This window comes from Rutidosis leptorrhynchoides, unplaced genomic scaffold, assembly GCF_046630445.1.
Source record: "Rutidosis leptorrhynchoides isolate AG116_Rl617_1_P2 unplaced genomic scaffold, CSIRO_AGI_Rlap_v1 contig14, whole genome shotgun sequence".
Taxonomy (NCBI): domain Eukaryota; kingdom Viridiplantae; phylum Streptophyta; class Magnoliopsida; order Asterales; family Asteraceae; genus Rutidosis; species Rutidosis leptorrhynchoides.
The window spans coordinates 63,880-79,694 of NW_027266392.1; the positions used below are offsets into that span (position 1 = coordinate 63,880).

Genomic DNA, 15,815 nt, shown 5'->3' on the forward strand with positions numbered 1-15,815 from the left:
TATTGCGTATAATTAAAACAGTTGTAGTGTTCGGTTACTCCTATCTCTAATGAATTATACCGGTCTTAAAATATATAATATTTTATTTTTTAAATTATATATAAACTATATATAACATCATATATATTGAAACGGATGTAGTAGTTAATTCAGCGAAATAAACCAAGATCATGTTATTGTTGTTGATGACATGTTATTAATGACTTGCGGTTACAAAACACTAATTATGAATTAAACTATATTATAGTAGTACTAATTAATTTATGAAGAGAGTGACAAATATTATAAAACATACATTATATTACACCATATAGAAGATCGTCGACATTGACACCGTCCTAAAAACTTTACCCTAACCTAACGACTACACCATAAAATAAATGTAAAAGCAATTAGAAGTTGACTCTCTATATCTATATGTACATTAATTTGCCTATAAATAAGCCTTTGCCAACTCTTCCTAATCACCAAACAAAACTAGCTTATTAAGCAAAAAAAATTCTCTCTGATTCTCTCTCTCTTTCTCCCTCCATCCCTCTCTTATTACATTAAGGTAATTAAACATTAATGGGTATGGCGATTCCTGTGATTGATTTCTCCAAGCTCAATGGAGAAGAAAGGGCCCAGACTCTTGCTCAGATTGCTAATGGTTGTGAGGAATGGGGATTCTTTCAGGTACGTATAATTCATTTTGACATAATTATAAAATATATTTTACTAATTTTTGTATTATTTTCTTCTTCTATTAATAATATATGTAAATAAATTAATCCACAGTATCTACTATATTTTTCCTTAGCATTTTATGTTTTCGAAAATTGTATATCTACGCTTTAAAAGTGTTTTCATATGATATATAGGCACACATGCGATTTGTGTGTTATATATCTACCATTTTAAGTGTGTGATATGGCTAATTATTTAATTAACCTAATTAAACTGTGATGAAAATGACAGCTTGTGAACCATGGATTCCAGTGGAGCTTCTGGAGAGAGTGAAGAAGGTTAGCTCAGAGTGTTACAAGCTCGAAAGAGAAGAAAACTTCAAAAACTCGACGCTAATGAAAACCTTGTACGATCTGGCGGAGAAGAACAATGGCGAGATGTTGGATGGTGTGGACTGGGAGGATGTTTTCTTACTCATGGATAACAATGAGACCGAGTGGCCAACTAAAACTCTTGCCTTCAAGTAAGCATAATATATATATATATATATACATACTGTATTTTTTCATTTCAATAATTAATTCCTAATTAAGCTATATATATTTTTTAAAATGTTTGATGAATTTTATGTCACATAGAATTGATCATATAGAACGTCTAATTGACCATCTAAGTTAATGTTAATGTTAAGATCATATATACAAACTTATTAATTAAACATGATTATTAATTTATTAAGATTTGGCCGTGATGTAAAATTTGAATGGAGGAAGGAGACTATTATTTGATTTAGTTAATTATTAATTTATCTAGATTGTATATTAACCAAGTTCAAAGTACCACAGAAAGATCTTAAACTCCTTAATTAAAATAAGATGAGCTAGACATATATATACAAGTTATTAATTATATTACTTGTAGACACGCCCTTAACACTGCTATATGTCATTCGTACGTTTTTCATATTATATTACTAATCAAAAAAGTAGTTTCCATGAAACAATTAAATACTGTGGTAATAATTAATTGTACGTGCCTAATCCACCACCTGATGAAACCATGACAGGGAAACAATGAAAGAATACCGATCTGAGCTGAAGAAGCTTGCTGAAAAGGTTATGGAAACAATGGACGAAAACTTGGGACTCCCCTTAGGATACATCAAAACCGCCTTCAACGAAGGTGAAAAGGAGGAAAATGCATTCTTCGGAACCAAGGTGAGCCACTACCCACCATGTCCTCATCCTGAACTAGTGACGGGCCTACGAGCCCACACTGACGCAGGAGGAGTAATCCTCCTCTTTCAGGATGACGAGGTTGGTGGCCTCCAAATCCTGAAAGACGGGGAGTGGATCCACGTGCAGCCGATTAAGAATGCAATTGTGATCAACACGGGGGATCAGATTGAGGTCCTAAGCAATGGAAGGTACAAGAGTGTTTGGCACAGGGTTTTGCCTACCCCAGATGGTAATAGGAGATCAATCGCGTCGTTCTATAATCCGTCGCTGAAGGCTACCATTGCTCCTGCACCGGAACTGGTGGAGGAGAAAGCTATGAAGGAAGAGTCATGTGCTAAATATCCGAAATTCGTGTTTGGAGATTATATGTCTGTTTATGCTGAGCAAAAGTTTTTGCCCAAAGAGCCAAGGTTCTTTGCCCAAAGAGCCAAGGTTCCAAGCTGTCGTTAAGGCCATGTAAACGCGACAAAACATATATATGGAGCTTAAAAAAATATGTAGAAGTTCATACTTTTTCTTTCTAATCAAATCTTTTGGGAGATTTAAGTTTTTGTTCCTATGTATATATATGCATGGGTTCAATTATATTATAATCTCAATGGCTTGGTTTCTCTTGCACTAGTCATATTATAGAATAAGGGTCGAGAGAAGAAGTGGATTGAAAAAGTGTATTAATTTAGTAATGCGTGGTTTGGTTTAGCTTACTGTTATCTCTTTCTTAATCCTGATGTAATATTGTAATGATTGCAATGTACTCTAATGCATATTTGCTTCATAATTTCCTAGCTTTCATATAATTGTAACATATATATAAGCTCTAATTATTTTATTGTGTGTTAGTAGGAATATAGGATATGTATACCATACAAATTATAAAAAAAAAAAATTAAAGCATTGTATATATGTATCTCTTGTCATGTGATCAGTTCGTACAACATAAATGTTCATCAATAAAACTTTAGGGTTTAGTTCATGTAACCAGTAAGAAAATAAAAATAAATAAATAAATAAATTTATAATCAAGAAGTTGGCAAGAAAATACAAAATTTTCCATAGCCATAAATTCTAATAGTAGGTAGGAATGCGGACGGCAAAACGTAGGTAAAAGAATTTTGATAAGGTGAAATGAAAAAACAAAAAAAATTAATCCTAATTAACCTGATAATATACAGACGTCTACCTAGGATAAACAAGCATTTTAGTGACACAAATCGTTGAGTGACAAGTGCGTCGCAGATTGAATTATGCGACACAAATAGATCGGAAGGTAAGATTGCGTTGACCTATTTTTGTAGTGGTAGTACTTATAGTATTAGCTAGTAAAAGGTGAGACGTGCAAACGTACACGACCATGATAAATGTCATTTTCATCACATCTCCATGCACTTCTCGGCCATTAGCATTAAATTATTAAAACCAATATGACACAGGTAACTCTTTCAGTCACCCCCCAATAATAATAATCAGAATCCTTACCATAATTTGATTTGTCTAATGTTACTAGTTGATCACGAAACCAAAGTAATATCGGTGCATCGTCTCCGGCCTTGCAAGAATAATGTTGAAAGGAATCATGAAATTAGTGTGGATGATTATTAGGAAGAAGAAAGAAACTGGAAGCTGCAAGTGCAGTAGCAGATATCAAAATTCTGACAGGACTGCATGTGCTTTAATGAAGGGACCTTAATGATAAATCTGCTAAAGATGAAGGATGAGAATATGATGGGGTTTCTGACCATGATGAGAACTGATTTCTGAGTCCTAGTTGTTTTCTACTACTAGTAATTCCAACCCAACCAAGGCCGCATTAATCAATGTCTTATTTTGGCAACAAGTACAGACAGTAGCTGGCAAACACAGATCGACTATCATTATCCAAATAAATATTACCTCCATCTCTAAATACAGGCCTCCAGAGATAGTACGTCATTAATCATATTTTTCGCTTTGGGACAAGGCACCCGAAAATTTATACGTACTTGAATAATTTGAAAGAGGAAACACAGATACATCACTATATTACAGCTAAACTCTGTCTGAGAATATCTTTTGTTTCTTATCATGAAGAATCAGTCCAGTTTCTTATAGTTGATCAAACCAACCACCCATGGCCATCAAACATGGTCAGCATTTCAATTCATGGTAGTGACCGAAATATAATCGATACGATAAAAAAGAATCAAGTGAACATATGAAATTTATTTATTTATTTTACTTTCTGTCCTACGACTCTTTAATACTATAATGTTCTCTGTACAGTAAATTACATCAACCTCAGCTTCAAATTGGTTTCATCAAAGAGCCTTCTGATCTAACCTTTCGTTCCAGTTGAGGCAACGAATCAAGCTACGAAACCAGTCGCCAGTTTGGTCGGACTTGTTAACCGTCGGAAGTGGATGCTCGCTCATGCTTATACGAACTGAATCTCCTCTTGACAGTTGCTGTCTTCTCTTCCCGTCGAACGAAACCCATGCATTGCTCCGAGCATCATGCGGAATCTGCAATTAAATTTAAATCTAAGATATTGGTGTTTCCTGCTCTAGAACCATACTTGATCATTCCTAAGATAGAGAAACAATAATCGTTTGTACCTTTAATTCAAGCCTCGCAGAATCTGGAAGAATGACTGGTCTAAATGAGAGGGAATGTGGGCAGATTGTGTAAACAGCATGCAGGGACATTTGGATGCACCTATAATGTATTCAAATGATCATTTCACATAATTATATTTGCAAAAAATATCATGTCAAACCATAAACATTACTGTAGTTGATTGTCATGTGTATACAAACTGAAAGAGCAGAGTTCATTCAAAAAACCAGGGGAGAAAAGGAAAGGAAAACTGAAAGTATTCACTCATTCACACAAAAATATCCGACATCCTTCTATCGCGATTAAATCGATTTTATTCGATTCTTCAATCAAAACCAAGAGATTTATTAAGTACTGGAGGTAATAAAAAGATAAAACTTAATAAAGAGGAATTTACCATGGAACCTCCAGCGGCTGTAGAATAAGCTGTACTTCCGGTAGGGTGTTGCTACTATGATCCCATCAGCTTGCACCTAAAACATTATTTTATACATTAAAAAAGGTTAAAATCAGACATGAGAAATCAACATACATTCTTTTACCCTGAAGAACCTACTAGGAATTGATTCTCTGAGTTTACCTTGGTAATAGGCCGGTCATGCTCGTAACACTCAATCTTGGAGAGGTAAGGATTAGAACCCCGGTCAACAACGACCTCATTAAGGATGTCAAATACTTTCCCTGGCTTTGGTTTTCCGTTTCTAAAAATTTCACATCGCAGGCGCATTCTGAGAGTTATGAAAACACCATCCAGGGTGTCATTCCCATGGATGACCTGTCTCAAATCCTGCCTGAAGTCTTCAAACTATATCGCAAGAAGCAATCAAACGATCACGGTTTGTGAATAATCAAAGATCAGCTTCGAAAAATATGAAAATTTAGAGTTGAAAGTCTCTTACACTGTGAAGAAGTGAGAAAGCCAAGAGATCCAAGATTAAATGATACCACAGGAGGAACGGCACCTTTGAATAAAATTGATGCATGGAGTATAACTCCATCTCCGCCCAAGCAAGTGACAAAATCGACCCTCTCATGAAGGTCACTGCCATAAAGGGAATGCGATATGTGAGTTCCTCAAGACTATATATCGAATGATGGATATCAGTATCTTGCTTATCTAATTAGGTAACAAGTTTATGTACCTGGTATCTTGAGCGTAAAAGGTTTGTACAAATCCGAAACCTGGGATCCTGGCAATATATCATGTACATCAGGTTCGACAAGTACATTCATTTTCTCTTGATGATACAAGAAAGAAGCAACCTGCAGCCGGGAAAAGAAAATGCAAACTTACTGATGGAATCTAAATTGAATAGGAGAAAATCTGCAACTCAAGGCATGCACACACACACACATATATATGCATCCGTGCAAATAAAAATAATGAAATTTTTGAAAGAAAAAATGAATATCAGAATGTTTTTCTTTCTTTTTCCTAAAAAATCAATAAAAGAATAAAGATCTTCATGCAGTGTATGTTAGGATTCCTCAGGCTTGTTGTCATTTTGTAGTAATTCTATCTAGTAATATCATATTAATCGGGCAATAGTTGTTTAATATCTGACAGCAATAGCAGTGCATACAAACAAGATGTTAAGAAAACGGATATAAGTTTTGCTACCACAAAAACATTTAAAGCTGATCATTGTCATGACTCATGAAAATTGCTCAAAAGGGAAGAATACAAACAACTGTGAACCCTACCTAAAAGACGAATCTCCACCAATTTTGATAAACTTTCTTCCACTTTAAAGGTTCATTCTTTTCATTAGTTTTCATTTACCCTATCTGCTACTTGTTCATTCATTTGGTTGTTGTGGAGGTTACACCTAATATAAACCTGACTCTGACCCTTTAAGGCTTCAAGAAATTTACAAACACGAACCAAGGAAAAATTCAACTCAAATAAAAGCCATTAGTCAAGTAAAAAACTAATTTGCATTAAAATATAACAAAAAGAATTTGTACTAAAATATAACAGCTTCAACTATATGTAACAACAAAGCAGAAACTAATAATAGCCACTAATATAAACTCTAAGCTCAAACAATAGCCAATAATATTATTATTAACTTGCATTAAGAAGATAACAGTCTCAAATTATCAGTACCTCTTTAGCTTCTTCCATCAGTTCTTTCCCAAGCTTCTTCAACAATAACACAGTTTTAGGAGTAGATTTCCACACAAGCATTTGTTGCTGGGTACTAGAGTGAGTGAAGGCCGAGGAAGATTCTGTTACCTTTTCTCGAGCACAAGAGAACCCATCCGTTCGCGCTAAGAACATCTCCACTTTCTTTCTTGATTGCAGCCTAACAATACCAGTGGAAGAAGCAAGCATATTTCCTTCAACAGACCTTGCGTCGCCATCAACAGGAACTGTTGGCACAAACCCATTTTTCTTCACATTCCTACTTATGGATTTAGAGTTGGTAGAATTGTTCTTATCAATGGTTGAGATATTAGTTTGAGTCATGGACTGCATTTTCCCTTTGTTAATTCCACCAGGACTTGGATTCTTGGAAACATAATTATAGGTACACAAATACTCTTCATTGGCTACAGATCCATTCTCACATTTTGCAGGAGCAACTCCATGACTAAATGAACCATCCGAAGTTTTAGCCGCTTGATTTTTCTGCACTGCCTTGTGGTACATCTGGCTTGAAACGGGTAAAGTTACCAATCTTTTCCGATGATTGATATATCTAGGAGGTAAGATCTTTCGACTCCTGAAAAATCTAGACATTTCTGTTCTAGAAAAAACATTACAAGGAGGAACCTGAGCCTTTAGGGGGTTAGATTCCCTATGGAATTTAACAGGAGATTCTACCCTATTATCAACGATTTCTGCTAATCTAAGATAATCAAAAGAAACAGGGCACTAATAGCTCCATCAGAATTCTTTTCTCTTTCGTCAATGTCAGGGGAAACATCTTTGTGAACTGCTCCATTTGAACTATGAGGTAACTGGCTTTTCTTGTCCACAAGGGAACTTTCTTCTATAGGGGTAGACTGTTGTACTGTTCGACCATTTCCATTTGTATTCTGAAATGACATATCAGTTTGGACGATTGGTTGACTGGTGACAACCTGTGATGCATTGTAGGGAGACATGTATTGCCTCCATCTGGCGACCATTTCAGTGGTCCTCCACTCTCCTTCCTCACTGTGAAGATAGATGGGAGCTTTTCCACAATCTGACACCAAAGAAGCAAACTTCACAACTTGAGCCATTGAAGGGGCACAATTAGCCTCAACAGGAATTTTTACTATTTCGATTTTTCGAGAGGAAAGAGCATTCTTTACAACAGCATGGTAAAAGTTATTATTCACAGCCTCCTGCCTTAGATCAACAATAGTTTTAAATCCTTTCTTCATCAACCACGTAAGGCCTTCTTCTGTTACATGACCTCCTTTCCAGAATGCAACCTCTGAATCCTTAAGCCCTTCCTTTGAAGTGGAAAAATGAACAGGATCATAATTTGCAAAAAGAGTATGGCAGGGATAATCCTCAGGGCGAGGAAGACCAGTGTCATAGCACACATTCTTCAGCCTCTGCAGTTTCCTCCAAACGGTCAAACTGCGATTGTCATCAGGAGTCAAATAGTTTTCAAGAGCAATGTGCAAGCTCTCACAACATCTTTTCATTTCACCTCTGAAAACAGTAAGAGGAACCTTTCTTCCATCATATTCACATCTTTAACATGAAATGAGCTCACGACAGAGGATCTTCCAGAAAGAACAGCCCTCCCTTCCTTTATTCAAAAGAGATATTATACACGCAATAATAGAAACAAGTTTATCTTCACAAAGGGTTTCTCGTCAGGTGAGAAATCAAAAGGAATACAGCAATCCCCTGTCAAAGGGTTGCACAAGGTATCCATCAATGCAGCATGAAGCCGTTCAGCCGCTCTGAAAATTCGGCAATATGCCTCGACTTCTGCGATATCCCCAGGAAGAGACCAACCCAAGGAGACTGTGATGCTTCATTGGACTGGGTAATCTGCAACCAGATAAAAGTGTAGTCAAATTCGGCAGCAAAAAAGAAACAAAACTCTCTAGTGTAAATTTCACATTCACAAAATCAGATATGGTCCCGTGTCTCTGCGTCTGTCACTAAACCGTTAGTTGTAAAATGTACACTTTGAATTATTTAGGTACTTCTGAAATCCACAATATGAACTCTCTTAGTCATTTCATCGAACACCCAAAAGACTGAACAAAAGAAGAGCAAATCGAATCGAAAAAATAGCTACCTGAGAGTCCAACCCAAAACTAAGAGCGGAAATATCTGCATTCCCGACAAGCTTAAGCCTTCTCGAAAACCTTTTGGGCAATTCCGAATCCGATGAGATTAGGGACATTGATAAGCTGTGAGGGAGGTAGTGGAGGTGGTGGAGGGATTCCGGCAACGGTTGAGAACTGATTCGTCTTGACGAAGGACACGTGGCATTGGCAGACTAAAAGGAAAAGGAATGTTCTTTTTTGCTGTGTAATAAAAACAACAGAAAAAAGCATCAAATCTAAAAATGCTGTTGGGCTCTACGTCGACATGGACCGGCTGGAATTGACGGTTCGATTAATACGCCGTCGTCTAGTCCTAGTCACGACACGACACGACACATCACACGGGACTGACGATTGAGATTTGGGTTTCCAAAATGTCGGGCCTAATTTTGCAGTTTTTTAAATTCAGAGAGCTAAGAACCATCCCAAACATACATTGGATAGAAATAAGCCACATACATTGAGTTTGGATGTTATAAATAAGTATACAAGTAACCATTTGGGCTCTATTTTAAACGTTGTTGAACTATTTCGTTTTTTTAAACATAAATCGAACTAAATGGTCTCTCAAATATTAATTTTGAACTCGTTAGTCCCTCGATCCTAACGGACGTTAACTTTTATCTATCTGTCACTTTTACCTAATCATAAAGTGTCACGTATCACTTACGTGGAATAAAAATTCCACCTAAACTTTGTTGAACCGAATCGAACCGAACCGGTTCGACGAATACCTCCTTAACTGTTTGCGCCAATTTTGATTCCCAAAACATAAAAACGCCGACCTCGAAAACGAGGTCGGCGAAATTCGCCTGAGTTCTTTCTTCCTTAATTTTCCGATCGAATGAATCAAAGATGACTGGAAGTAGAACTTGAAGAGGATCAAGACAACAACATAGCAACGATGGAGAATGGAGACTCAGGGAAGCTCAACAAAAAGAAGAGCACACAGATTCCGATGGTGTACTAGCAACATCTACTTCACAATCACAGCCATTGATCAATTCGACACCTCCGCGAAAGTCCAAGAGGGTATCGCGCAATCAACGGAACAAAACCAAGAAATCTGAGCTGGGCAGCTCAATTTTGCTGATATACATTGACATTGAGACTCCCAATGAAACCGTGACAGCATAGCTAAATCTACCAAGTGATCCTAATACTGAAAATGAAAGCTTAGACGACTTTTCATACTCTTTTAAAGTCCTGCATCTTCCACCAATTGTTCTGTCTTGTATATTTCCTAGATCATACCCAAGCCATCTTCCTCCTTGCTATACAATCTCGGTTCAGTGGCTGAATTCTGGTAGTATTTCATACTGCGGCTCTTATTCGACGAAAAATTGGGATTTACACCACAAAATCCAAGAAGAAGTCTTCTTCATTGACCGGAATCCAGATTGCTTCGCCGTCTCCTCGACCTCCTCCGTATCGGCGACCTCCACATCCCGGAAAGCTCATTTACCGTGAAGCCCTCCAATTATGGTGCACGTATATGATTGGATGATGGAAGAGCATCCCTAGGCGAACCGGTTCGGTTCGATTCGATTCAACAAGCTTAGGTGGAATTTTGTTTACACGTAAGTGGCACGTGGCACTCTATCATTGGCTAAAAGTGACAGATCGATAAAAGTTAACGACCGTTAGATCGAGGGACTAACGAGTTCAAAAATTAACGTTTGAGGGACCATTTGATTCGATTTTATGTTTTGGAGGGACGAAACAGTTCAACAACGTTTAAAATAGGACCAAATGATTATTTTTGCCGGCATTCACTTTTATATTATTTTTTGATTTTTCTAATATTTGAGATACTTCCTTTCAATTAATTTTAATTTTCTTTTATTAATATTACCAACATTCCCTTTAATTTATTATTTTAATGGATGTCATATTTTTTTCTCGCATTGGAGAGATTGATAATATTTTATTTGATGCCAATAATTTTAATTTATTTGATGGTGTCATATTTTTTCTCTTTCCGTTTATTTGTCGCCGATGTGGTGGAGAAAGAAAGTCAAATTTGACACTTGCACTCAGGGACGACTCGAGAAGTTATGGGGTCACTTACATAAATCTTTAAAATTTTAGAATTGAAGGATCAATTTTTACAAATTATGGGATCATTTTGACAAAATTTATGATGAAATTAAAGGATTTTTCTGTTAATGTCTATTAGGCTCCGCCCATGCTTGCATTAGGCATGCTCTAAGATTTATATAATACAAATTTTATAAATAATAGCGAGATTTTTCAATTATAAATTTTATTATCAAATTAAAATTCGACACAGCGTTTTATTGATGAATAGTAATTCGACACCTGTATTTTAGAATTTTGAGTTTAATTAGATTTCACGTTATAATTTTAAGTGAATGATATTATATTTTTTTCCTATTCTAATTAAGAAATCAAACACAATAAAAACATAATGATTCTTATAAAATTCTACCAAAATTATTCCTAAATAAAATCATAATACACTATATTTTTTTTCTAATTTTCTTAATAAATAATTTTTCCTAATTAAAATTCATTATATTCTTTTTTTATTCCTAATTAAAACGGACACATATTCTTTTTTCTATTCCTAATTAAAACGGACACATATTTCTTTTTTCTATTCCTAATTAAAACGGACATATATTCTTTTTCCTATTTAAATGGGCATATTATTAAAAAAATTTATTCCTAATCAAATTAAAATTTATATTATTTTTCTCATTTTTTTATTAAGCTATTTTCTTAATAAAAATTGTCACATTTTTTCATATCTTAATTAAAACAGGCATATTTTATTTTTCAAACGATAGGAACAATTAAATTGATTAGATGCAGTGTTTAATTTTATATGAAATCAAATCTTAATATGTAACTTTTACTTTTTCTTATGTTTATTATTTTTGAAAACAAAGTAAATTTTTAATTTTAATAATAGCATTAGATTTTGAAATAAAATCAAATAATTATAATTGACATAAGGTTAAAATAATTCCCTTTTATTTGACATTTAATCATGTTTAATATAAGAATTATTAATCCCTCCATCCCAAATTAGATCTAATATAAATATAATTTTTATCCCAATTAGATGTAAATTTTGACAAGTTTAAGGAACATTAATTATGTTTTTCCATTATACCCCCACCACCTTCACCATCTTCACCTTATGTCCCCATCTTCCTCACCAACTTCACCCACATATTTTCATAAGGATTTTTTAGTCTATACAATCAAAATTATGTTGGAAAATGAACTAAAAAATATGTTTTATTGGTTTGTGTGAAATCTCTTAAATTAGCATCTAATTTGAGACGGAGGGAGTATATAATTTTTTATTATAAATTTAAATTATTAATTTTTAAAGTACGGACTTTCCATCCAACGAACGGACCCACTGACTTGTACATACAGTAGAGTAACAAATAGGACCATATTAGAAAGTAATATAAAAAATGGACTTTAATATAATATTCCCTCCATCCATCTGCTATTACATATTTTTTTTAGCTTTTCTTCATACATTCAAAAAAAAATGTATTTAGTCAATATTAGTAAATATATACATCTCTTTTTGAATGTATATAGAAAAGTTAAAAAGGCATTTATTAGCCGACGGAGGGAGTATATAGTAAACAAAAGCCCTCATTCTATGTCTAAATATATGGAGCAATGATATTCTAACAAAATTATGTATACAAAATCAATAATGGAAAGTGGATGACACAAATAGTACACATGTCAAAATTTGATTGGAGTGAGTAGTGATACATCAAGCACATGTAAGAATTTCTCCTAATTTTAAAGACATGATGTTGGGAGTTTTAAGAAAAGAAAAGTATGATGAGAGAGGTCTTCCAAACTCACACAAGACGATTTCTTCTCTCATTATTCAACAAAGCTGATACATATTTGCGACAAAGAAAATATGATGATGATGAAGAAGAATTGATGAATGAAATCTAGTAGTTGATGGAAGAAGAATTCGGGATTAATTTAATCACGTTTACTAGTGAAATATAAAGCTGCTAGTAATTGCTTAGTGTTGGAAAAAATTATTAAATAAGGGAGATAGCTAATTCATCTGATATTATTGTATGAGCTGGCACCACGCGACATTCTGAGACACAGATTTGTGTCGCTGATCGAGATAACAGGCGAAGGATATGAATTCTCATCTTTTAAAAAGTTCATGGTGCCCTTTTTTCTTTTTCGTTGGTGCAATCGTCCTTCTGTGTGCAGAGCATTGGACTTTGTCGCTGACTGACCAATATGTGTCGCAAAAATGGCTATCGCAGAATGGTCAGTGACACAAATCTATATCTGCGACACAATATCTGCGACACAAACCGCGACACAAAGTTTGAAAATTGAAAATGTAGTATGCAAAAAAGTCAGCGACACAGTTATGTGTCGCTGAGGTGTAGCTAAAACTAGGCGAAGGATTTTAAAATCCGGCGACAACATGTTTCGCAAACGTGTCCGAGGTTTTGCGACACGAGTGTGTCGCAGATGTTGCGACAGCATATGGGGTTGTGTCGCAATCGTGTGTCTCTGAATGTCAGCTAATTTTTTTCTCAAAATTAAATTTTATTTGAATAAAACACAAATAATATTATCGAAATATAGCATCATATTAAACGGAATAATTTAAGTATTTCTAAAATATTCAAAATAGCATAAAACAATTAAAAGTATCACGAATAGTTAAATTATTCTAAACAACCAAACAAAAATATCCAACCAAATATCCAAACAAACAAAATATCAAAAACATCCTAATGCACTAATCAATATAAGAAACCCATTTGTATGTGCCACTTGATCACATGCAAATTCAAGAAATTAATGGACACCAATTTCAAATTTCCTCGAAAGTGACCCATTTACGAACCTCCTGTACATCTATTTCCGATTATTACGATCACCCATAAGTAATCCTTCGAAAACAAAATACATACCATTTCAAAATCACGCATAACATGTTATACAACAATTCAATTTAACATTTATGCCAAACATGTGATCTAACATTTATACCAATATGTAACGACAAAACATGCGAGTTAAAAAAACCATTTATACCAATATCTAACAACATAACATGTGATCAAATTTACACGAACCATGTCATCAAGCATATTAATCAAACTATTTTTCCAAATAATATATATGAATCATAACAATTTACCAGCATAAACCATATGAATTAATAAAAATCATACCATTTTACCTTCCATCAAACCATAACAACAATTAATATTTTTTATACATTAAAATTGGAATACTTTATGAGATTACACGAAACCTTGATTGAATTTGAAAAACTACACAAAACAAAATTGAATTTAATTAATAACACATAATTTATACGTATATAAACCACCACAACCACCACCATCCGAAAAACCACCTAATAAGGTGGCCGGGAACCACCAAATAAGGTGGCGGTGGGGTTTGAGAGAGAGGACGGGACAAAAAAGGTCGACGCAGCGGAGGGAAGAGAGACAGAGGCGGCGGATAGAAGAGAAATCGACGAGGGAGAGAAGAGGGAACAAACGGAGAAGGAGAAATTAGCGAGGGAGAGAAGGAGGAGGGATGGCGGCGGATGGCTGGCGAAGAAAAGTTGTGTCACGCGTTTCTGTCGAATACGAAGGAGACAAGGTAAAAATAAATTCTCAACTCTACGACAGACTTGTGTCGCATAATTGATGCTTCTTGACACATGTCATCCTCTCATTGGATGGTCAACTCGGTTAAAAACGTGTCGCAAACTGTCACAAACGTGTCGCAACAATAGTTTTGTGACACAACTCCCGTGTTATGTCGTAGACTTTTGGTCAAAATGCATTTAATGCCGCGTTTTGACTTGTGTCTCAAAGTTTTTGCGACACAGGCCAGTGTCGTAGGTTGTGTCTTAGTTTTTCATTTTGGGCGGGATTATTTCCGCCAAATCTTTTGGTGTCGCAAAAGTGTCATTGTTGTGTCATAGAAAAAAGTCTGCGACACAGCATGGTTTGTCGCAGAAGTGTCGCAGATTTTTTCTTGTGTCGCGTATGTGTCGCAAAATCTACGAGAGATTCTGTGTGCTCGTGTAGTGTGGAAAGATTAGTTGGGAAGAAGGTTGAGTACTTAGATGCTAGAAAACTTGATCACACTATAAGTAACAATGAAGATTCTTATGTAATTTGAGATAATTTCTACAAGGTTTAAAACAGTAAGTGTTAAAAATAGTACCTGGTAATACCTCGGAACCATATTAAACCTCTCAATGTCGCAGAACAGATTTATTGCTTCTTCTAGTTGGCTTATGACTGCTACAAATAAAAACAAGTTCAATGATTTTCAATCAGTAAAAGACAAAAACTCTATCCAACCATATATGATCACGTAAAAAAACATATGCAAGAATTAAACTTTTTCTGTAATGAGAACATTAAACAAGATATAAGCCCTTACATACCAGTTGTATTGATCTTCTTATAGCAATGAGCATCAACAAATGCTAAAGTAGCAGCTTCATATTTACTTTCGGACTACAAGTACAAGACATCATCTAAATAACAATGATCTATTAACTAACTGAACAAAAGAAAAAAATATCAAGCAGTTAATAATGCTTATTTTTAAAAGAAAAGTTGCTAATTTCACATAACATTCTCCTGCTATATTCCCCTGAAAGACGTAACACGTCCGTCAAAATTGGAATCATTCTTGAACTGGCAAACAATACTTAGAAATTAAACAAGTAACCTTACATCATATGCAAACCTTCTTGCAAAGTCTCCAAACTTTTGACATGGTCTTTCAATTCTTAAGCAGAAAGAAACAAATAGTTAAAGCTAACTTTTAAGAGAAGTTTAGCTTCAACTATTTGTTTCTTTATGCTTTCCTACAACTTATACTCCCAGAAACATCAAAACAACGCCAAGAACTTACGTTCCTTTATCAAGGAGGCCTAATAGAGTATTCAATAAGCTAGCTTAGATTGGCGACTCGTCTTCAGCTCAATAAGTTCTTCATGAACCTTCT

At 34.9% G+C, this 15,815-nt stretch overlaps 2 protein-coding genes across 2 annotated transcripts; one reads left to right on the forward strand and one right to left on the reverse strand.

Annotated features, from left to right (window-relative positions):
* The first annotated feature begins 573 nt into the window (after positions 1–573).
* On the forward strand, positions 574–2,354 carry LOC139881289 (1-aminocyclopropane-1-carboxylate oxidase 5-like). The gene is given in 4 exon segments (XM_071865791.1): positions 574–675; positions 958–970; positions 973–1,189; positions 1,733–2,354. Coding segments are annotated over 4 exon segments (954 nt in total).
* Positions 2,355–4,198: 1,844 nt separating this feature from the next.
* On the reverse strand, positions 4,199–15,584 carry LOC139881290 (NAD kinase 2, chloroplastic-like). Its single transcript, XM_071865792.1, is given in 21 exon segments — positions 4,199–4,402; positions 4,496–4,565; positions 4,567–4,595; positions 4,894–4,938; positions 4,940–4,969; positions 5,077–5,303; positions 5,399–5,538; positions 5,639–5,693; positions 5,696–5,759; positions 6,607–7,373; positions 7,376–8,170; positions 8,173–8,239; positions 8,241–8,305; positions 8,308–8,457; positions 8,460–8,499; positions 8,753–8,819; positions 8,821–8,984; positions 9,842–10,057; positions 15,021–15,100; positions 15,247–15,319; positions 15,555–15,584. Coding segments are annotated over 21 exon segments (3,378 nt in total).
* Positions 15,585–15,815: the final 231 nt, after the last annotated feature.